The sequence below is a fragment of the Typopeltis vanoorti genome, chromosome 9 (assembly GCF_054136105.1).
Source record: "Typopeltis vanoorti isolate ZY-2024b chromosome 9, IOZ_Tvanoo_1.0, whole genome shotgun sequence".
NCBI classification, from domain to species: Eukaryota; Metazoa; Arthropoda; class Arachnida; order Uropygi; family Thelyphonidae; genus Typopeltis; species Typopeltis vanoorti.
The window spans coordinates 73,331,064-73,355,668 of NC_143557.1; the positions used below are offsets into that span (position 1 = coordinate 73,331,064).

The window sequence follows — 24,605 nt, forward strand, 5'->3', positions numbered from 1 at the left end:
CCTAATAGAGATCACACCTTAATTAGCAGTTGGAGACCTATTTTTCTATCTAATACTGACTACAAGATATATTTTATGCATTATATAACAGGCTTAAAATGAGAACGAGACACATAAAAGCACACAGGTATATGGAGTACCAGGTCAAGCAGTAGAATTTAATCTATTTCTGCCATGTGATCTAATCCGCTTAGTTAACACAAAAAAGCAGTCAGTGGCAGTGCTATCAGTAGACCTTACTCAAGCATTTGATAACGTCTGTCATCCCTTTCTATTCCACATCCTCTAGCAAATTGGTGTAGGTAACTGCTATCTGTTATCAAAGGAGCCTATGCCAATTCAACCACCTGCCTCCTAGTTAATGGGTTCCTGTCAGGTCTGGTAAAAATTCATTAAGGAGTCGAGCGAGGTTGCCCTCTCAGTCCACTGCTCTTTGGTTCTCGAGCCTTCCTTACAGGAAGTCAACAATACACATGTTGTGTGAGGAATAACAGTTCCTTCAACTATAAAAGAAAATAAGGTATTAGCATATGCCGATGATGCAGTGGAAACTTTGAAGGATAATGATTCCATATATACATTTTTTGTTATTTTTGAAAAATTCAGCAAAAGCAGTGGATTAATTATTAATGCAGACAAGACAAAATTAAAAGTTTGTGGAAAGTGTGATTTTGGAGGAATTCCTTAAGAGAGAGAGAGCCCCTCATTATACTTGGAATTCCTTTCTCCACTTACCCAATATTACCAGTCCAAGAACTTTGAAATGCTAGAAGACTGGAAAATAGGGCCATTCTCCTTTTCTTCTAAAGCCATAGTACTCAAAACCATAATCTTTCTTGCTTGGTTGTACATAATAAATATTACAGACATCACAGAAGCTGAAGAAAAGCAATTATATAGTAAACCTCTGCAATTTTTTTTGGTCCAGTCGATACCAAGCAGTTAAAAAGCAATTTCTTCGACTATCAAAGAAGGATTTGGACTTCCAATCTTAAAATTATGCTATTTAAGCAATACAGCTTCTAAAATCCATTAAATATTGCAGACTGATCACACATGTGCAGACCTTCTCTTGTACTACTTGGGTTTTCATCTTCTCCTGTTTGGAGTTAATGATTATACAGGCCCAAAATCTGAGATTGTTCCTGAATACTACAATACTCTGTGCTTAACTCTCTAAGACTGCTAAAACACTCTGGAATTGACATTGTTTCCATTAAAAAAAAAAGAGTAAAATTTGGTATAAAGAAAGCGTTAATCTCTTTGTGAAGTTCCATAGTTAGGTACTGACAACAATATTTTGTTTCATAACTTGAAGTTCCAAGAGTACCCTAATAGGAGGGATCTTTCTTGGAGAATTGCATATGGCACCTTCCAGTCAATATCATCAAATGTGGAGGTACTTTAACATTGGCGTTCCAATCTGTGACATCTGTTACTGATCGGAAATAGTAGAACATGCATTCTACAACTGCCCTCTTGCCCTGTGTATTTGGAACAGATTATGTAATGTGTTGAGCATTTCATTATTTACAACAGCAGGTTATTTTTTTATAATACCCACCACTTGTCAGCAATGCAAAGAGAATATTGATTTTTATAATTAATGAATTAAAATACCATTTATGGAAGGTTAGAAAGAAACATGGATTTGAAAACCAGCAATATGATATCTAAATGCTTCATAATATTGTTTAGTCAGACGATTTTTGTATTTAGAAAGAAGCATTCTAGGAGATAGCAAATTTATCACTAGATGGTGTAGACCACCCACATTATGCAATATTCACCAGGGGGAGATAAAATTTGAGATTTTATCTTCCCCTGGTGAATATTTGAGTTTTTTTTTTTAAATAGTTTCATCCTCTTAATTCAATGTAGTCTTATAGTCAGTTGTAGGGATGACTGGAGAGCAATCCCAGACAGAGAAGGCCAACTCAAGGCAGTTAACCCAGATGGGGGCTAACCACCTGGGTATCAGTTATCTATGCGCTTTAGTTTCAAATGGTTTTTTGGTTGTTCATCTAAATGAGATTGGTGAAAAAGGAAAACTGATAGCTTTTGGCTATATGTTGATATAAAAGAGCTGAGGCCTTTTCTCTATCTCTCATGCTATCTGTCTTTCTTTCTCTTAATACTATCAGGCTCTCTTGCACCCCTATACTAACTACTCCTAGGTCTGTGATGAGCAACCCTTTACATTTTCACCTCAACCAAGGTCGAAACCAGTCTGGGTAGTGACTCTTCCCATAATGCATAGTATTATACATGTCTCTAAGGATATGTGCTTTGCATTATGGGATATTAAGGTAAGTGATGTGAAGTCATTAGCTTCTATATATGAGTTGCCCCAGTCCTGAAAATACTTCAAGTGCAAACTTTGTTTGCTTACACTTGGATAAAGGATTAAACTAAGTATATAATTTCTTGATAGCTTTGATTTATAGTCTTTGTAGTCATATCAGTGAAAAGTTGTGCATTTGTGGAAAGTAGGGTTTTTTAGCAAGTGCAGAAGCTAGGCTGACGTGTTTGTGCCAAGAAAAGGCTGGAGATGTCCAAAAAGAGAAATCTGATTCTGTTTTGATATGATTTGAAAATAAGGGGAGGTGATCTGGGCTCTTATAGGAAATTATACAGGATTGTGTTTTAGTAGCTATGAAGTTCACAAAGTTATCCCCCCCCCCATTGAAGAATTGTGAGGATAACAAAGTTTAAGGCATTTGTTGAGATGATCGTGAGGCTTCTGTTGAGTACTACAAAGTTTATCGAATGAGAGGAAAGTGTGGAATGTACTGTCATCAGTATAGCTGTGTATAGGATTTGAAGTCAGTGAGAGCAGGTTATTTATGCAGGAAGAAGAGGGTGGATGAAAGTGCAGGGTTCTGGAGACACTCCTGCATTGGTAGGGAAATCTGAGTAGAGGAAACCATCTAACATGATGCATAGTGAGTGATCAGAAAGGAAGATTGTGACTCAGTTGCAAGAGACTGAGGGTAGTTTGTTGAGCAGCCCTCTGTCCCAGACCTGATCAGTTACCTTAGAAATGTTGAGAGTGATTACATGCATTTTTCCAAACCTTTCAATGGCTTAAGTTTAGAGATGGTGACAAATATTAAGATAAAGACCAACTGTGGATCTAGAGTGGCAGAATCCATATTGTTTGTCCTCTAGATCAGCGCTTCCCAAACTGTGGGCCGCAGCCCCCCCTCAGGGGCTGCAAGTTTTGTTGAGGCCACGAAATAATGAAAACAAATTTAAAATGTTTTCAGACTAAGTCGATTTTTTTTAATCTTAAAAGAAATGTATTTAATTTTTATTATTTTTTTTTGTTATTTTTTATGTTTTAATGGAAAAAAATCACACATTGGTGTTGGTTCACAAATTTTGCTTCCTACGTATTTCGGCGCTTCATGAATATTAGTAAATATATGCTTATTCATATAAGTTTCATTTCAAAGGTATTGATAAGAAAATGAAGCTTACAAATGCAAAATCTTGAATATAAATTGTATTGAATATTGAATATAAATACAATAAATATTATAATAATGTATGTCTGTATTATGATTTTTTTTTTGGTGGTGGGGACGTGAAATATTTTAATTTTTCCAAAGGGGGCCTTTACATCCATAAGTTTGGGAAGCATGCTCTAGATGGTGTGTAGAAGTTGAGAGAATGGAGATGAGAGCAGTTGGATGTAGTTTTTTTTTTTTTTTGACTTCTTTCTTTGGAATGAGCTCAATGTCAGCAAATTTCTATTATATGGGATAGTTGCCAGTTGAGCAGGAAAAATCGGAGGCAATATAGGATAAATGTTAATTCCAGCAGACAAGTTTTTCACACAGTGAAAAACTTGTTTGCTGGAATTAACATTTATTCTGAACTAGGTGGTATACCATCATGTTCAGATACCTTCTTTATGTCAAAGAGATTGGAAGAATCTTCTGATTTTTTTTTTCTCATAGGAAAACTCCTTGGAGGTAGCATGGGGAGAATAGTTCTTAGTAGAGGGAAGGGGTACTTTGTCATGGTCATCAGTGTAAGAATCGGAAAAGAAGATTGATGCCAGTAGATCAGCCTTGTCTTTAGTGATGTTACGATATCACCACTTGGATGTGAGAGTGAAGCATGTGTGAGTAGAAGTTGTGACAGATAGCCTTAGGTAAGAACCAGAAGATAAGTTTGTTGCATTTGGCCCTTTCAAAATCAGATTTAGATTTATTGATTTTTTGCTGCTGTTGTGAGCTGTAGGGTAGGCTGAGTGTTACACAGAAGAATAGGTCTCAAGCCATTTGTGATATGCTGAATGTTTGTTGATGAAGTGCCTTGAAACTTATTGGAGTGACTATATGTGTTTCTCCAAACCTTTCGATGACTTAAGTTTAGAGGCAGGTGATAAATGTTAAAAGGCTTGGATACTGGTTGGGAATTGATTGGAGTAGGGGATGAAGTCCCCTTCCATTTCAGTTTTCGTTATTTCTGAGTAGATGTTTGAATTGGAAGAATTGAAGCAGCAGTAGCCGGATCACAGAAAGGAGTAGAAGTTATGGAGGTTTTTCCACTTCAGCACTTTTGTGATGCCAGAGGACATAGCACTGAGAATGAGTAGGTATACTGTTCTTCTAAAGTGCACGATTTTTGGATGAGGTTGTGGTCTGAGTTATCAAGATAACTAACATTTGGAAGGGGAGCTTATAGAGATCAAGAAATGGGGGAGGAGAGGAGAATTGTCTGCTATTCTGGTAGGAAGATAGATCTGTGTTAGGTCGTTACTGGCAAATACCTTGGCATTCTTGCTCGCTTGATCAGCAGAACTGATCAAGGAAGGTGATCACATTATTTGGGTATTAAGGAGCATGTCTGAATATATCACTGACACAAGGGGGGGGGGTGAGAACTCTCTCTCTCTCTCACTTGGCTAAATATGTTCCTCCCCTTCTTTCCTAAATATCTGTAATAATCAACCCATTTCATCCTCATACAGTCTTAATAAATTATGTGAATAAATAAAGTAATAAAAAAATTTCCTTTTCCTTTTAAGATGATCAGATCACACAATAGATCAGTTGCTATTCATTTTTATAATGGAGGTAATAAATTGATGAGAATTTCAATATATCTTTTTCAAACAAGTAGAAGACTTGTTTTGAAGCTAACCATACGATTTAGTATTTAAGTAGCTTGTTTAAATGCAATAAATTAAAATAGCATTTCATGATTAATTTTATTTACCAGGCTGCATTGTGTGCTTTTCGGGTAATTAGGAAGGTGCCAGAATTGATGGAGATGTTTATTCCTGCCACCAGGTCATTACTTACAGAAAAAAACCATGGTGAGATCATTTAGCATTAACTGTCTGTATTAGTAATTATATATACAAAAATAAACAAATATGATATCTGCATTACCACAATTTTTCTTTTAGAATGCATTAAAAAAAAAAACTTAGTCAAAATCCAATTGCCTTATCTGTATAATGTTCTATTAACCTGATATAATTGTAGTGTTTGTCACAGTAAATGGAAGCATCATTAGAAAAGAAATGGAACTAGCAGAAGAATTGGATAAGTATCAGATTGACATAATACATGTTACCATAACAAAGAATGCAAAAATTGTTGATCTATCTAAGCAACAAATACAAGATATTACATTCAGGCAATCTGGGAAAAGGAATAGCTATAGTATATAACACTAAATATGAGGATAAACTACTTAAATGGTAGGGAGTATCGAGTAGAGTGATGGTGGCAGATATTAGAATGGGGAACTGGACAATGAGATTTATTTGGGCCTATGGTCCCACAGAGATTCTACTAAGGAAGAAGTGGAGGAATTTTTTCTGAGGCATTGGAGAGTGCAGCTGACCAAAAAACAAAAAAAATAAATAAATAAAAGTTGTTTGGAGAAAAGAGCAGCACTAATAATAATGGTAAGTACCTGTGGGATTTCTGTTTAGAACATGGACTAATTATTACTAATACTGATCCAACATAAATGTTGGATCAGTATTAGTAATAATTAGTTCATGTTCACATGGAGAAATTCAAATAGACAGCACAAATTCACATGGAGAGCTGATGCAATGATGCAAGAAATAAAAATTCATTGACTGTGTTTTGTTGGTAGCGATTTTTCCCACTAGTTCAGGACATGAGTATACAGAGAATTTGAAATTGGAAGTGATCACCATTTAATTGTGAGTAGGATAAATTTCAATTTTTTATTGAAAAGAGGAGCCAGTAAGAATGTTTTGATTTGCAGACAACTTCATCACAGAGACATGTGATGAGGTTGTCTGCAAGGATAGAAAAATCAGAATACTATGTTGGACAAGAAGTTAAAGAGGCAGTCAAGGAAAAAAAGAAAGTTCCTGGCATTGTAAGTGAGCTTGTGATCTTAAGAATACAGAGAAAATTGTTAGAAAGTGAACCACTTTGTAAAACTAACTAAACAAAAGTTATGGGAAGACATTGGTAAGAACATAGAAATTGTCAGCATAGTGGCAAAATATTCTGAAGCTATTGAAAAAGCTTAGAAATGGAGGAAAGCGTACTATAAAAGGAATCAGAGTTAATAAAGATGACATGAAAACTGAAGATAAAGATATTCTAGATGTTTGGAATTATTGCTTTGAAACTTTGCTAAATGAAACAAGCAGTGACTGCAGTGTAGAAAACACTCAACAGCAATTCAATGAGGAATACATATCAATACTTGAAGTAGAGAAAAAAAAAACTGAAAAACCTGAAATGTGGAAATGAAGCTGGAGTAGATGATATTCTGCCATAAATGTTCAAATTTAGAAATATGAACGTTTTACAGTGACTATAGTGCATAATACAGGCCTGGTCACAGCAAATTCCAGATTATTAGAGTAGAGCTCTAATCGTACCCATTTTTTTTTTTTTTTAAAAAAAGGGAATTAAAACTGAATGCGAGAATTACAGAGGAATATTCCTATGGAGTGTTCATGGGAAGATTTATTCAAGTATTCTTGAGAAATAGCTAAAAAAAAGTGTTGATGAGAAGCTTGGAGAAGAACAAAAGGGTTTTGGGGCCAAATGAAGGTTTTCCGGATGAAATTTTCACTTTAAGACAAAAAGTAGAGAAGTCCTGGGAATATAACAAGTCTGTATTTAAGTTTTGTAGATCTAGAAGAGGCATATATAGGAGAGGAAAGATTTAAGTTTTCTTTGCCAGGTTGGCAGGAAAGAGACTTAGAGGCCAAGATTTAATATGGATGAATACAGTAAAAATGCCTTAAAGAGAGAAATATAAGATGATAGTATTTGTGTTATGACAGAAATAGATTAATTTGGAGGAAAATTGTCAATAGGAAGTTAGTACTATTATAATATTCTGTATGCTGCTGAGGGTACATGTCAGGAATGTGATGATGGTGATGAATTGTAGCATTTTGAAAAGCTTTTCTCTCAGATCTACAAAACTTAAAAACAGATTCACTTGTTATATTTTCAGGATTTCTCAACTATAGAGTTAGAATTGAAGGAGGATCACGTATAAGACAAGGGCGCACATTATTTCTTCTGTTATGCATCATCTATATAGATTACATTAAGAAGGAAAGTGATATTAAATCTCATATCAAAATTTGAGAAAATCAGTGATTAAAAAAAAAAAAAAGACAAAATAGGCAGAAACATTGAAAACATCAACTGCATTCTGAATGGAGAAGCTATAGAATAAGTAAAATATTTCAGCTATTTAGATACAATTTTTAGTGAAGATGGCAAATTAAATATGGAAATAGACGGCAGAATTAGCAAAGTTGGTATGATAGAAAATCAACTGAATAAATTTATATGGGAGAGTGAAATTAGTCAAACACTAAACTAGCTGTATACAAGGATGGTGTTCAAACAAATTTTGACTTATGGATCAGAGCTGGGTTTAGAAAAAAAAATTCATCATACTGGATATCACAGATATGAGAGTTCTGAGAAAGATTAAGGGGGAGGGGACCAGATGGCATTAATGGCAGTATCATTTAAAAATGAGATATTAGGAAAGAACTTGGCATTGTTAGCATTAACAAATGTGTTAATCTATCTCAGGTAGTACTGTCACTTAAACAGAATGGGAAAGGAAAGATTTAAGTTTTCTTTGCCAGGTTGGCAGGAAAGAGACTTAGAGGCCAAGATTTAATATGGATGAATACAGTAAAAATGCCTTAAAGAGAGAAATATAAGATGATAATATTCGTGTTATGACAGAAACAGATTAATTTGGAGGAAAATTGTCAATAGGAAGTTAGTACTATTATAATATTCTGTATGCTGCTGAGGGTACATGTCAGGAATGTGATGATGGTGATGAATTGTAGCATTTTGAAAAGCTTTTCTCTCAGATCTACAAAACTTAAAAACAGATTCGCTTCTTTTATATTTCCAGGATTTCTCAACTATTTGACTTAAAAGTAAAAATTCAAGTAAAAAGAGTTTATCCAGTATTCATCCTAAAGTTTTTCTTCCACTCTTAGCCTTCATAAATCTTACATAAATGCTTGCATAAATCTTGGAACACTCAATAGGAAAAATTCCTCTGTAATTGTTGCATTTAGTTTTATTTCTCTTTTTACAGAGTCAGAACTATGAAAGTTCTACTCAGATTATCTGGAATTTGGTCGTCTAACCAGGCTTCCGAATCCTACAGTGTAGCTACTGTAAAATTTCTATCCTCCATGTTTGACCATTTCCAGCAGAATATCATTTACTCCAGCTCCCTTTCCACATTTAAGGTTTTTGATGAATTTTTCTAACTCAAGTATTGACCACGTCCTCTTAATTTCATTCATGTTTGTTATTTTTTACCTCTGTCTTGTCTTATCACTTTTTATGACTTTCGTCATTTCTGATTTTTTTTAATAATCAGAAAAGTACTCTTTCCTCTGTTTCTAAGCTTTTTTTTTTTCAATAGATTTCAGAATATTTTGCTCTCATCTTGATATTTATTATTATCATTGCATAACACCTCCAGGGAGTCCAAAGACTCATCGAGGGAGGGCACCTACTCTACAACTCTTCACTAACTGCAGCTACACCAACGCCATCTACCGCCTACAACCACTACTATTTCCACAGACGATCACAATTATCTTTTATATTTGCTTTCCCCTTTTGACTATTTCAAACATAGCTTAACTTTTTTTATATATTTCTCTGTATTCTCTCAAAGTAACTGCTCACTGACTTGTTAAGAAACATACTTTCTTCTTGTCACTGAGAAGAAGAAAGTATGATTTCTTCTTCTCAGCGACTTCACTAACTTTGTGTGCCCACCATACGTTTAGATTTTTATATTATTGCAAAATGGGTCCACACATACTTCTCTGCCTAAATCAATGTTTTCTTCAGATTTTATCTGTGGATCTCCAGGGGTCACTTATTGTTTTTGTCTCATTTTTTGTGAATAATATTTTTGAGTCTACAGTTCACTCTAAAAGCTCCCTATAAAATGCAGTTATATATCTTTTGAATACTTTTACATATTATTCATTTTGCCAACACCACACAGTGGTCACTTTCCATTTCAGATACCCTGTATGCTCATGTATCCTGATACAGCATGAAGACATCATTAACAACAATGACATTAATCAGTAAGGCCTTCTCCTCCCCCCCCCCCCCCCTTATATCTTCTTTCCATGTGAATTTGTGCACTTCTTTATGTTGGAACATGGAATTTGTAATGACTATTTCATGTCCTAAACAGAAATCCAGCCAGTACTTCTCTAAATTTTAAACAAGCATTCCTTTTGATATTTGAACAATCATCTCCTACTCTGCTGTTTTGATCTTTTATAAGAACCATTCCTTTCTTTTTCTTTATATCACATCACTCTATTGTAGCACATCATTTTACTGTGTTTACAAGAAGAAAATCCTTGATGAAATTTCTGTCAATGTCAAAATTGTTGATCAAAGGCTAGAGAGCACAGATGAGAGTTCTGGGAAAATTAGAGGAGTGAACAGATTGCATCAGTGTCAGTATTATATTAGGAAGGAACTTCACATTGTTAGCATTCTGGAATGTATGAACACAGCTTATCTAAGGTTGCATGGTCAGTTTAACAGAACAGGAGAAGAAAAGTTTACAAATCAGGTGTTTGATGACAAAATAGCAAGAAAATGATCCAGAGGAAGACCAAGATCTAGATGGATTCATGCAGTTAGAAGTGCCCTAGAAGGCAGAAATATAAGATCTGACAATATCAGATTGCTGACAAGTGGAGGAAAATCGACAGGAGATTAGTTATAATGTATCTGAATATGTAGTACTGTAATAGTATCCTATACAACCCTTAAGGATATATATCAGGAAAGATATTGTTACACTAAATTGTTTCAGTGGTGCTTTGGAGTCCCAGCACATGCCATCCAGTATATGAATTTATGGCAATACACAAAATCCTGAATATTTAAAAAAAAAAATCTAAAAACTACATGTCATTGCCAAGAAATTATTTCAGTAACACTTATTGCAACAATAAACATGTATTGCATAAATTGACCCACCACATAACTAAATGCTATAACAACTCATATAGTGCAACTATGAGAACATCTCATACCTACATTCAACAGCCTGCCTTACAGTGTGAAACACCTAAACTGCTGCAGAACATTAAACATGAATTGTAGAATTTATATTGATACATCCAGCACAGCAAAAGATTACATTACATACCATGTAAAACATAGAAAGTACAATAACATTTTATCTCCAAAAAACAAAAAATGGTATAGGTTCAATTAAGCTATGTTAATCCCATCTCTTCAAAAAAAAGATAGAGAGAAAAACACTTCGCTCATTAATCACTCACTTATTAGTTGACCTTTTAATTCTTCATACGGTATCCCTGGTCTAAGAGTTTCTTTTTCAGCTTCATGTCAACTTCATATCAGTTTCTCAACTATCAGTAGATAATTTTCCTTTCTTTGTCTCATGCTACTTTACGTTTTTGTTTTGGGATTGCTGGTATGCACATCACTTATTTGATATGCCTTGTCATCTCCTCCTGTTTTTAAAGAATGTATTTTTTTGTATGTAATGTTCATTTTTGTACTTTAATGTATGTAATGTGTGTGTGTATGTATGTATATATGTATATATATTTTAATGTTTGTATGTCCTGATAATATACAGATGTAATATACATCTGTATATTATCTATGGGATGGTCCCTACTCTTATCTCCTTCCTTTTCTTTTCTTCTTCTTGTCCCCCCCCCCCCCCCAATGCTAATAGAGTATTCGAGGGCTAGGGGATGAATCTTTCTATGTTTCTACTCTTTCATTTCTTCATGCATAGAGGGCAATGGGAAACCACTATGTTTCTACTTTCCCCTAGTTTGGATGAGCAGCAAGGATCAAAATGACGAGTGATGCACAGTTCAGGATGGGACACCTGGGTCCGGAATTGTGCAATTGGATACCAGGGAGGTCACTTATTCCAGTATGGACAGTGACAAGATTGCATGTCAATCATATGAATTATCCCTACTAAAGCCTGTGGGAGGTGGAGAAGAGGAAAAAGGAAAATATACATATGGAAAAGAGACTAAAGGTAAATTTCACATTGGATCTTGGAATGTGAATACCTGACTTCAAACTGGAAGATTGGAGATGCTGAGATTGAAAATAGATGTTCTGGGAATGGCTGAGGTGAGATGGAAAGGAAAAAGAGATTTTAGAACAGAGGATGGAATGAGAATAATTTACTCAGGAGGGGAAGAGCAACATCAAGCAGGTGTTGTATTTACCTACTTGTGATTATGAGAATGAGACGGTAGAGAGAGTTTATGGCGATATAGAACAGGGTTTGAAATGTAAAGAAACAAAAGATATAATTATAATACAGGGCAATATGAATGCAAAAATCGGAAGAGGAAGGGAGGAAGATATTGTTGGGCTATATGGATTGGGAGTGAGAAATGAAAGAGGAGATATGCTGTTGGATTTCTGTAGAAAACATGATTTGGAAATTTTGAACACTTGGTTTAAGAAACATCCAAGAAAATTGTATACGTGGAAAGCCCCAGGGGAGGATATAAATAGTAGAAGAAATCAGATAGATTATGTTTTGATAAACAAAAGATATAGAAACATTATAAAAGATGTGACAACATATCCTGGAGTAGACTCAATAAATAAATTCACAAAGAAAGTAGAGGAAGAAATGAAGGAGAGAAATATGCAATGAAATGATAATGTAAGTGAAAAATGGAAGATTCTGAAGGAAAAGATTTCAATATTTAGGTAGTTGGATCTCAGAGAAAGGAACTTCAGAGTTGGACATTAGAAATAGAATAGGTAAAGCTAAATTGGCATTTATGGAAATGAAGAGAATTTTAATAAATAAGAATATTAAATTAGTTGTGTAAATTGGAATAGTTAAAGCAATAGTCTGGCGTAAGTAGAGGAAGAAATGAAGGAGAGAAATATGCAATGAAATGATAATGTAAGTGAAAAATGGAAGATTCTGAAGGAAAAGATTTCAATATTTAGGTAGTTGGATCTCAGAGAAAGAAACTTCAGAGTTGGACATTAGAAATAGAATAGGTAAAGCTAAATTGGCATTTATGGAAATGAAGAGAATTTTAATAAATAAGAATATTAAATTAGTTGTGTAAATTGGAATAGTTAAAGCAATAGTCTGGAGTATTTCAAGTTATAGAAGTGAGTCATGGACACTCAGAAAGAGAGAGATATGGAAAGAATTAATGCATTGGAAATGTGGTGTTATAGAAGGATGTAAAAGATTAGCTATACAGAGAGAATATCAAATGAATAAGTTTTAAGAAGAGTTGGGATGGAAAGAACACTGCTTAAGAACATTATGCGAAGAAAGACCAGATTTGCAGGACATTTGACAGGAACTATATTACAAGGGAAAGTTGAAGGGAGGAGAAGACGTGGAAGGCCAATCAACGAGTGGTTTAATGACATCGTGGAATGGACTGGTTTAAGAATGACGGAGGCAACAGACCGAGAGAAATGGAGAAGAGCTTCTCATCTGCTGCAACTCTCTTTTTAGAGGATGCTACCATACGATGATGTATGTCCTCACTGGTTTCTTTACATATTTCTTCTATCCGGTTTTGCTTTCCTTTTAAGTACTCTTCCTTAATCTTGTTTCTTAGTCTTTCAATATGGTACCTTCTATAGTCTCTTCTTTTATCTTGCTTTATTTTGTTCTTCTATTAAATTAAATCTCATTTGTAATCCAAGGCTTCCACTGTTGTAATTTCGTAAATCCTAACATTTTGTTCTGCTGATCTTTTAGTTATTTCTTTGATAACTATCTAGTCTTTCTCACTGTTCATTGCAAGCGTGCAATCTGTTTCTTATTTTAAATTCATTTTTTATATCTGAGTTGTTTAGCAGTTCAGTATTACACTTCTTTTTTATTCACTTTATTTTCTTGTTTTATTTCACATTATGCAATAACAAGAATGGTCACTCTTTATTTCTACTCCAGGTTAGCTGTAACATGACTTTAGTTGGGTTCTCTTCTTGACTATTATGTATTCAATATGGTATCATTCATCATCACTTGATGATTTCCATGTATAGTCTTCATTTTGGTACTTAAAAGCATATCAACTATAAAGCCATCTTAATAAAAATTAAGATTTCTGTTCACAGAAATTTTAATTTTTCTCCTTTTGCATCCTTTCTGCCCAGTCCGAATCATCTAATTTCTTTGTATTCGCTGTCCTCTCCAACCACTGTGTTGAAGTTGCCCATTATAATTAAATTATCTTTAACTGATGTAATTGGATGCTCTGATTGTTTATGCCTCTTCTATCTCATGAATTTCTGAATTAGTTGTCGGCATGTATACTTGAATAATGGCAAGATGTACTGGGGTTGCTGTTAAGGATGTCATCAGTATTCTATCATTTAGGTGATAAGTATTTTTTACTTCCTTTCCTCAATGTTTCCTTAGTAACAAACCCATGTTATTTTGTCATTTCTCTTCTTCACTATAGATGATTCTGCAGTTTCAAGTTCAGTAATCTCAACTATCCTTCCATCTGGTTTCACTGACTGCTAAAATTCATCGTCATCATCAGTTTCCTGATATATAACCCCCCCCCCCCCAGAGTTCAGGTTACTATGACAGCACTACACTAAAGTTTATATTATTATTAATCTCCTATCAGCAATTTTCCTTCAAATCAGTATTACTTTTGAATACTCCAATATTGTCATCATCAAATTCCTGACAGGTATCCTCAAGGAGGGTTGTACAGAATATGATAGCAATGATGTACATATTTCATGTAGTATTGACTTATTAGCTACAATTTTCCTCCAAATCGATCTGTTACTTGTCAAGACTACAACATTGTCAGATTTTATATTTCTATTTTCTAAAACACTTTTTACCATATCAATCCACTTATATCTTGGTCTTTCTCTGGGTCTTTTTCCTGCCGACCTGTCAGAGAACATTTGTTTTGCTAATCTTTCCTCTCCCATTCTGTTTAAGTGACCATACCACCTGAGATTAGCTCTGCTAACACATTCCTGGATGCTAACCATGTCAAGTTTTTTACTAATATCCTCATTTTTAATATGATATTGCCATCTGTTCATGCTCATAATCTTTCTCAGGACTCTTATATTTGCAGTCTCCAGTCTTCGGTCAAGTTTTACTTCTGACCCAACTCTTGGATCCATAAGTTAAAATTGGTTTGACACAGTCTTGTATATAGCTAATTTAGTGTTTTGACTTCAGTTGACTTCTTATCATACCAGCTTTGTTGATTCTGTTGTCTGTTTCCCTATTTAATTTACTATCATCACTAAAAATCATGCCTAAGTAGCTGAAATGTTTTACTTGTTCTATGGGTTCTCCATTCACAATGCAGTTGATATTTTCAATGCTTTTGCCTGTTTTCATTCTCTTTGTCTTGTTATTGCTGATCTTCATACCATATCTATTACAACAGTTATTCAATTTAGTCAGGGAAACTTGTAGCATGTTTATTTAGAAGTATAACATCATCTGCATAAAGCAAAGAGCTGACATTAACATCTCCAATTTTGATATTAGGTTTAATACCTTTCCTTCATATTGTGATCCATATGGATAATGAATATCCTTGTCTGACACCAGATTTAACATTAAACCATCTTCCTGTACTTACTCAATTCTGACTGCTGACTTACAACTCAAATAAAGACTGAGTATTGCTTGATATAATGCCCCATTGACACCATACCATACAACTGTAGCGTTTTGAATAGCTTCTTTCTTGGCACCTTGTCATATAATGCAGCATTTAGAATAGCTTCTCTCTTGGTACCTTGTCATATGCTTTTTCCAGATTTACAAAACTTAAATAGAGATCTTTGTTATATTCCCAGAATTTCTCAACTATTTATCGTAAAGTGAAAATCTGATCCTGACAGCCTCTGTTTGGCCTGAATCCAACTTGTTCTTCACCAAGCTTCTCTTCCACAATCCTTCTCAACCGTTTCTCAAGTATACTGGCATAAATCTTACCAGGAACACTCAGTAGAGAAATACCTCCTGTAATTCTCACATGCAGTTTTATTTCCCTTTTTGTATATAGGTACTATGAGAGCTCTACTCCAATCATTTGAAATTCATCCCTCTCCAGTCCAGGCCTTCTGAACTATGCAGTGCAGCCACTGTAAGACATTTATATCTCCATACTTAGCATTTCTGGTTGATTATCATCTGATTCAACTGCCTTTCAACATTTCAGGCTTTTGATGGCTTTTTCTACTTCGAGTATGGATATGCATTCCTGATTGCATGCTTGGTCGGTGTTTTTTACCACTGTGATGTCACTGATTGTTTCATTTAGCAATTTTTCAAAGTAATTACTCCATACATCAAGGATATCTTTTTCTCCAGTTTTCATGTTACCTTTATCATCTCTAATTCCTTTTACAGCACTATTTCCTCCATTTTTGAGATTCTTCAACAACCTCCAGAATATCTTGCCAGCTTCTTGATATTTATTTTCTATGAAATAAAGAGCTAAAAGGCTTCACATGAGTTTTACATTAGGGCAAATACTAAGAATAGCGATCCTAGAGACCTCAATAAAGGTTGAAACCGGTCTGGGTAGTGACCTATCTCCCTTAATGTGAAACAACATACATCTCCTAGGGGATGAGTTTTACATTAGGGCAAATACTAAGAATAGTAATTCTAGCTTTATCCGCCTTTACAATGAGGTGCCCGGTATTGTACCACCCAGGTTTTTGCTCACGCTCTGACTCGCCGAACTTTTATAGTTTGCTATATTCGGCATGAAACTATTTGATTTCTATCTTAGAGTTTTCTTATTCAGCTTTGAAATAATGAGGGATTAAATATTCCCTTAATTTAAATAAATTTATTTTCTATGTTCTTACCCAAGTCTTCCCATGATGTTAGCTAGTTTTACACAGTGTTTGGTTTTCTTATATTTGTCTCTGTATACTCTAAGCACACAAGCTGACTTATTTGCCAGGAACTTTTGATATGCTTTCTTCTTTTCCTTCACTGCCTCTTTGACATCCTGTGTCCACCATGGAGTTCTGATTTTTCTATCCTTGCAGACAACAACCTCACGACATGCCTCTATGGCTGAATCAATCAATCTTTTCTTCAGGGCTTGCCACTTACTCTCCAAGGTTTGGTTCCTGTTCTGAAACTCTTTCATTTTTTCTTGAATAATGTGTGTATTTTAGTCTACAGTTCACACCTGAGAGCTGCTCAACTTTTATTTGCTTTGAAACTTTCTTACATGTTCTTCTTTTCAGTATGAAATTTGATTTTATCTTGCTCAAGACTAAATGGTGATCACTTCCAATTTCAGATCCTCTGTACACTCTAGTGTCCTGCACCAGTGGGAAAACATCACTATCAACAATAACATAGTCAATGAGACTTTTCTTATTCCTTGCCTCTTCTCTCTCTCTCTCCCTCTCTCTCTCCATGTGAATTTGTGCACATTTTTATGTTGGACACACGGTATTAGTAATAACCAGTCCATGTCCTGAGCAGAAATCCAACAGGTATTTGCTATTATTATTATTATTATCTTTGCTCTTTTTCTCCAAATTTTCCCAAAACACTTGTGTATGTCTGACAATCATATCCTACTCTGCTATTTAGATCCCCAACAAGGACCAATTTTTCATTGTGTCATTTGCTTTCTCTAAAGCCTCAAAAAATTCCTCCCCTTCTACCTTAGTACAATCTTCTGTGGGACCATAGGCACAAATAAGTCTTTGTCCAGTTCCCCATTTTGATATTTGCCCACGTCACTGTACTTGAAATTGTCTGCCATTCAAGAAGATTAGCCTTGTATTTAGTGTTGAATACTATACCTACTCCTTCTTTTCCTTGATTGTCATTACCTGAATATAACATTTTGTATTTATTGATCAGAAAGATCTAATCTGATTTTGTCTTTTTCATTTCAGTCACTCCTATTATATTGTTATATCCTTCGTTTTATATATACTGTCTGTGTGACCATGTGATTGCCTTATTGTTATATCTCTAACTGTCTTAACTTTACAGTTAACATAAATTTTTTTTGTATCACTTAATATCAGATACTCGTTTGCCAACAAATTTGTATTGATGAAAGACTGCGCCAGCCGGCAACTAAACTCTGATACATTATCCAAGAATACTTAAAGAAAATGTAGGGATCATGAGGCATGCAGTCGTGGTCCCGATTCTTATATCACTATTGGTTTCACCCTTAATGCACGGCACGTAAATTTTCAAACGGTAGCTCAATCCGCAGAAAGGATGACAAACCCATTTGATTGTATATAAAGAAGCACATTTATTATGGCACAAAGACAAGTGTTAATCAAATCCTTAATCTTAAAAGAGTCTGGGTTCCCTTTACTTAATTAATCACATCCAAAACTTCTATGTTATAGTCTGTTACTTGACATAAATTTCTCACTTCTATACGTACATCTATTCTCAGACTCTTATAACTAAGTTACCTAATATTATCACACATGTAATATTGCACATATACACAATACAACTCAATAATTCTGACATGAACTTCTCTAGGGTAATACTTCTTATTCTTACTTAATCATCCCTCCAAAATATTTAGCTAACATTTAATTACGTTCTGACCATATAATATTACTGTTCCTAAATCACACAAACAGTTTGGGCCTCGGCGTCCTGTTCACCTGGAGCCTAATATGCTTTCTTCTCAACCACAGACAAAAGTGTCCAAATCGCAGACTGTTCTTATAGCACCACACGGAATTAGCATGTTTCCTTAACTTCTGCTTCCTTATCCCACGGTTACTTTAATCGAACATTTAACATAAGAAAATCTTACGCTTACCGTTCTTGCCTTGAACTGGATATTCTGGTCTGCTTACAGTGTCTTCACTGATGGCGGCCTTGCTATTCCTTTGTTTCCATACGAACCGAAAACACTCACACACAGATTTGAACACTGACTTTGATTTCATCACTGGCTCCTTCTTCTTATGGATCTGAATACACTGTAGTTGCAGCCTTGGCCAACGTAGCATACATAGTAAGGGGGGATTCTTGCTACACGTGGCGGCAAGCTCTACACAGCTCTCCGACAGGAAACTAGGTGCTGACGAAACCCAGAGACAAGAGAGCGATTCGAATCCCCGCCGAAACCTTTAGACCTCAAAACAGCTCCCTCACTCGGCGGTGTCGTCACGCATACGGCGACTGCCGATTGGACGCCGTGGCCACAGACTGTTTTTATATGGCTTAAAACATGCTCTAGCTTATACGTATTTACTTGGCAATTTATACACGATTTTATATTCTAATTCATTTACAACTATTCTCTATTAAACTCATGGAATATTTTAACACTGTTCAGAGCTTATACACTTGGATATTATTATTATTATTATTACTGGCAACTCCAGGGAGTCATTAGACTCATCGAGGGAGGCCCCAAATCATATTCATCACAGCTATCTGACATTCATACAGTATCTATCATACCTCGCCTTAAACTCATTCACTGTCACAGCATCCACTACAGACTCAGGGAGCGCATTCCACTCATTCACTACTCTAAAAGTAAAGACCCCAGCTCTAACACCTTTACTAACCACACTTTTGCCCAGTTTCCATGGATGTCCCCTAGTCCTCCCACAACCAGCCCTGTTCTCAAAAATATCTTCTGAATTAATTTTATAGAAACCCTTCAGTAATTTGAATGTCTCAATCATATCTCCCCTCCTCCGCCTATCAACCAATTTTTGCAACCTACAAATCCTCAACCTGTTCTCATACGGTTCATTTCACAGACCTGCTATCATCTTGGTCACTCGCCTCTGGATCCTCTCCACCTCCTCCCCATCAAGAAGAAACCTAGGTGACCAAATCTGAGCACAGTAGTCTAGATGAGGTCTTATCAAGGCTCGATAGAGAGGAACAATAACCTGCTTGTCTCTGCTTGTCAACGTATTCTTCAGCAACCAAGTGATTTGATGAGCTATTTTGGTCACTTTTGCAATGTGTCCCCTAAATTTCAATTCCTTATCCACCAACACTCCTAAATCTCGTGCCTCATCAATTTCCTGGAGCAGGGTTCCACCAATGCAGTAAACTGCTGCCAATCTTTTCATCCCAAAATGCATAACCTTACATTTTGCCACATTAAACTGACATCCATTCTCCTTAGCCCAGACCTCCAATCTATCCAAATCATCCTGCAAAATTTTGACGTCATCTGCATTCACTATTGCCCTACCCAACTTCGCATCATCCGCAAACAAATGAACTGTTCCTCTCAGATCATTTCCTATATCATTTATGAACAAATTAAACAGCAGTGGTCCAAGAACAGATCCTTGTGGCACACCACTAGTCACAGGCCGTCTTGTGGACTCTACTCCCGAGTAAACCACTCTGATATCTCTCCGTCAACCACCCTCCTATCCATCTCACCAACCCTATGTCCATTCCCATATGCTGCAATTTACTGATTAGAATTCCATGTGGAATCCTGTCAAAGGCCTTGGCAAGGTCCAGTAGAATCACTGTAAACCCATTACCCTTATCCAGTTCAGCCGTCACTGTGTTATAATACGTGAGCAAGTTACTGAGGCATGACCTACCCTTCACAAAACCATGCTGTCCCCGATACAGTATCCCATTTTCTTCTATCCAATCTTGTATTTTCCTCTTGACTATTTTCTCTAAGACCTTGACAATGATTCCTGATATGCTAATCGGTCGGTAATTTATAACAGCAGTCTTGGAACCACCTTTATGCAGTGGAACTATTTTCCCCTCTTTCCACCCGCTCGGGACTAACCCAGACCCGAGACTCAAATTAAACAAAATGGTCAAGGGTACTGACAATTCTTTAGCTGCTTCTCGTACAACACGAGCTGGTATACCATCCAATCCCACAGATGTATTGACATTGAGGTTATGCAATAGACTACTCACCTCCACTTCATTAACCACAATTCCTGTATAATCTACTGGTTTATTCGTTTCTGCAATGTCACCACCTGGATGATATACTTTTGCAAAGTGCTCACTCAGTAACTCAACTATCTCAACTGATTCAGTTACCTCCCTACCATCGGCATTCTTTAAAATCAATCTGCCATGTACATTTTTTCTTTTACTTGCTACATATCTAAAAAACTGTTTAGGATTCTCTTTAGCCTGCATGGCCAATGTTCTTTCGTAATCCTTTTTTGCTTTTCTGTCTGCAGGTCACCTTTCTCCTTAAATTCCACAGTTGTTTCTTTTTGTTTGCAACTCAAGCTTAATGGTGTTATTCATCCATTTAACCCCTACTTGATTTATTATTCGGACTCTAGGTATACAGTCAGCCATTGCTTCATGCAAGCACTTCTTAACTACCTCCCATGCACTATCAACTTCTAGTCCTTGCAGTTGTACATGCCATGGCACTGAACCAATCAAACTCCTAAGCTTGTCATACTTTCCTGCCCGATAATTCCACATGTACCCTGTCTTAATTGAAAATTCTACACCTTTAGCCACCTCCCAAGTTAAGACCCTATGATCACTCTCACCGATTGGTGGCAATGTGGTCATATTTGTTACAGCCAAATCCTCAGATGTAATTACTAGGTCAAGCACTCTCTGACCCCTAGTATTTTCCATTACATGCTGTCGCAGATAGTTATCCCTTAATAACCGCATAAAATCCAGTTCCTTCCTCCCGTGTGTCCTCTCCTCACTCCAATCAATGCGACCATAGTTGAAATCTCCCATAATAATCACCCTCCTTCCACCCATTTCTTCTATTTGCTTGTGCATACTGTCACCACCATCTTTTCCATCACCTGGTCTATAGCAGCACCCAATTGTATATTTAGTTCTGCTAGCCACAATCTCACACCGAATGGCCTCAAATGTGCTTTTTTTCTCTATCCTGCAATTCAACTTCTATTTTCCTTGGCTGGAGCTCATCAGCTATCATCAACAATACTCCTCCCCCCATTTTATTCTCTCTGTCATTCCTGAACACACTATACCCATCACATTCAATCCCACTAGTTATATCATCTACAGTCAGCCATGTTTCACTAATACCTATAACCTGTGGTCTGGAAGTGCCAACCATGGCCAAAAACTCTTCCTTCTTGTTCCTAATACTCCTAGTATTAGTGTACATGAATTTAAGACCCCCATTAGCCCCTACCCCACCTTGATGCCTTATATTAACTATCCCACTCAGATTTGTTGTCCTTATTTGCTCTGGCATATTATGTTCATTCTTACATTCAACTGCCTCCATAAGGACTGTATCTCTACTTCCCCCCCTAACAAATCTAGTTTCCCTGAATTTGCACATCCACTACATTCAGCAACACTTTCTCAAGTCTTCTTACACCGTAACCATTCAAATGCAAGCCATCCATCTTATATAGATCCTTTCGCCCATCAAACTCACTCCACACATCCACAAATTCCACACCACTCGTCATACATAACCCACGCATAAAGTCGTTTGCAATTATAGCCCTCCTTTTAAACATTTCACTGTCATACCGTGGCAAAAGACTAATCATTCTAACTCTCTCACTCTTTTCTTTTGCTACCTCAAACAATTCATTCAGGTCTTCTATCATTTCCATTTTATCTCCTTTCAAATCATTCGTACCTGCCACAACAATCATTTCTTTCACCCTTTCCTTTTGCTCTCTAATAGACGCAGTTACGTCCTTTATGGTCGCACCAGGTTGGTACGATTTTGTCAAATCCTCTACTAACACACCTCGTACTAACGAGTCTCCATACAGCACTCTATCCTTCATTTTGTTCATGTTCACATTCATACGTCTATTTTCCTGTCATACCTTTTATTATTGCTTGGTTCATTCAGTCTACTTTTGTTCATGCACTCTAGCTGCTGTTTTGCTCTTTCTATCGCACTATTCAACAACGCGATCTTACTCAATGCATCTATCTCATCTTTTTTGTTCTCTGAGAAACCATTTATACTATCATTCACACTTTCTACATTCACACTCTCACAATTTTCATGTACAACCTTGCCGTTTCTTGTCATATCCCTATTTCCTTCATTTTGAAGGTTGACAAAAATATCACACTCACGATCCGAAATACACTTCAATTCCGCATTCTCCCTACATTTTCTACACACATTCAAACCTTTATCATCATCTAACCACACTCCGACCGCACTCCGCAAAGCGTACATTTCACAGCTAGTACACTGACTCATTTCTTTTATGCTACCGTTCTTTGATAACGATGGCGAACCTTCATTACTGGCCGCCATTTTCCTGCGCACAGGTGCCATATTTATCTGTAACGTGTTTTGTCAAATTAAACGTCATAACACACCAAAAATAGACGCACTAAAATACGCAAGGCAAACAAAACAAAACTACACAATATTAAGTAATTTGTATCGATAACTGAAAATGATACTTATCTTATCTGGAGCTTGCATGAACACTACTCATTACGAATTCATCTAGCGGCGACTTCCGACATAGATTATGTTATAAAACACTTTAGTACACTAACCACGTTAATAAAGCTCTAATAATATACCAAAATTAAACACTTAAGTCCATTAAATTGAATCCAAAACACCAATAAATCAACAAAAAACACAAATCTCTCAGGAGCTCTCCGATAGCACGACCGTTCACCAGCTAGCCTCGACACATTTCTCCAATACATTTCTCGACACATATCTACATGTTCTTGGGACGTTAGTCGGTACATTTCCCATCCGGAGGCATAAGCATGTCCTTATCCACTCCTTATGAGATGACTTAATGTTGGGTGGGAAAAAGGCGACTCATCATTTTTTTCCGACACAACAATATCGATCTGGTACTTATCCAATTCCTCAGCTAGCTCCATTTCTTTGCTATTTAGATATTTTATGTTGATAGTACTGATCTTGAACTCTGGTAATATTGAGTTGGGGTGAATTTTAGGATTTGTTCCAGTTGCTGACTTTTTGCTGTTCTTCCCTGGGATCCTTGTTTAGCTGGGTGACTCCCCAGCCAGCATGAAATTCTGTCATGTTGTACCATCATTTTATATTTTGGCCATTATTATATTTTGCCAGCCTATTCTCACTCATTTAGTATCCGGGTAGATAATTAACAGGGTACACCACGAGAAGGTGAGGATTGAAATTAGGTCAGAAGCACTTGTCGGTTCTCCGCATTCCTTTAAAGTGTTACATTGTTGCTCTCTGTATTTTATCGATCTTATTCACTCTATAAGGCCTTTAAGGTTATCTCTTAACTTGATTTCTGTGAGACGTCTCCTTTTTAACTCAGGCAAATTTGTTAAGAGATAACTTTAGAGGTGCTATAGAGTGAATAAGATAGATAAAAGGAATAAGCTACATACTTATTCCTTTTAGCTTACACTGTAATTCTAATGAAAATTTCAAATTTCACTTCCAAAATTTTTGTTTCTTTGCATGAGACTGATACCAACTCACTGTATTTGATTTAATTCTTTGCTTTTTCAGATTAAATACATCCTGTCGGCTGACTGTGCCATTGTTATGTCATTGCTCTCTGTATTTTATCTATCTTATTCACTCTATAGGGCCTCTAATGTTATCTCTTAACTTGATTTCTGTGAGACGTCCCCCTTTTTAACTCAGGCAAATTTGTTTGATTATTGCTGCACCAGCCTAAGTCTAAGGATAGAAATATCTTATCCTAAGGAAAGTTCACAGAGATCAAGTGTCACCAATAATATTAAATTAGATCAGGGAGCAATGGATACCTTACCTTTGCAGTCGTAGCCCTTTACTCTTAATTTTCTTTGGATATTCCCTGCATGCATAGGTTCGATATTTTATGAGTGCTGAAGTCAGTCAACCTGCTCAGAACACACATAAGTATAAATTAGAAAACATGTTTATTTTACAACTAAATATTACATAGGAAAACACAATGTTAATGGCAATGCTAAGATAAAAAATTGTTTAGAATCTCACACACAACTCTCTCACTTTAAATATACAAATCATTGTTGCATTTAAGCAATTCTACATTAATTATACATTCTCTGGT

The 24,605-nt window shown here is 36.0% G+C and overlaps 1 protein-coding gene across 3 annotated transcripts in view; it reads left to right on the forward strand.

Moving 5' to 3' along the window:
* Positions 1 to 24,605, forward strand: part of LOC150103156 (AP-1 complex subunit gamma-1-like) — a 418,791-nt gene that overhangs the window by 74,284 nt on the left and 319,902 nt on the right. For all 3 annotated transcript variants that reach the window (XM_090398388.1, XM_090398390.1, XM_090398391.1), the window contains exon 5: positions 5,236 to 5,332. In XM_090398388.1, coding sequence (XP_090254514.1) covers positions 5,236 to 5,332 — 97 coding nt within the window. The remainder of the gene's footprint in view (positions 1 to 5,235; positions 5,333 to 24,605) is intronic.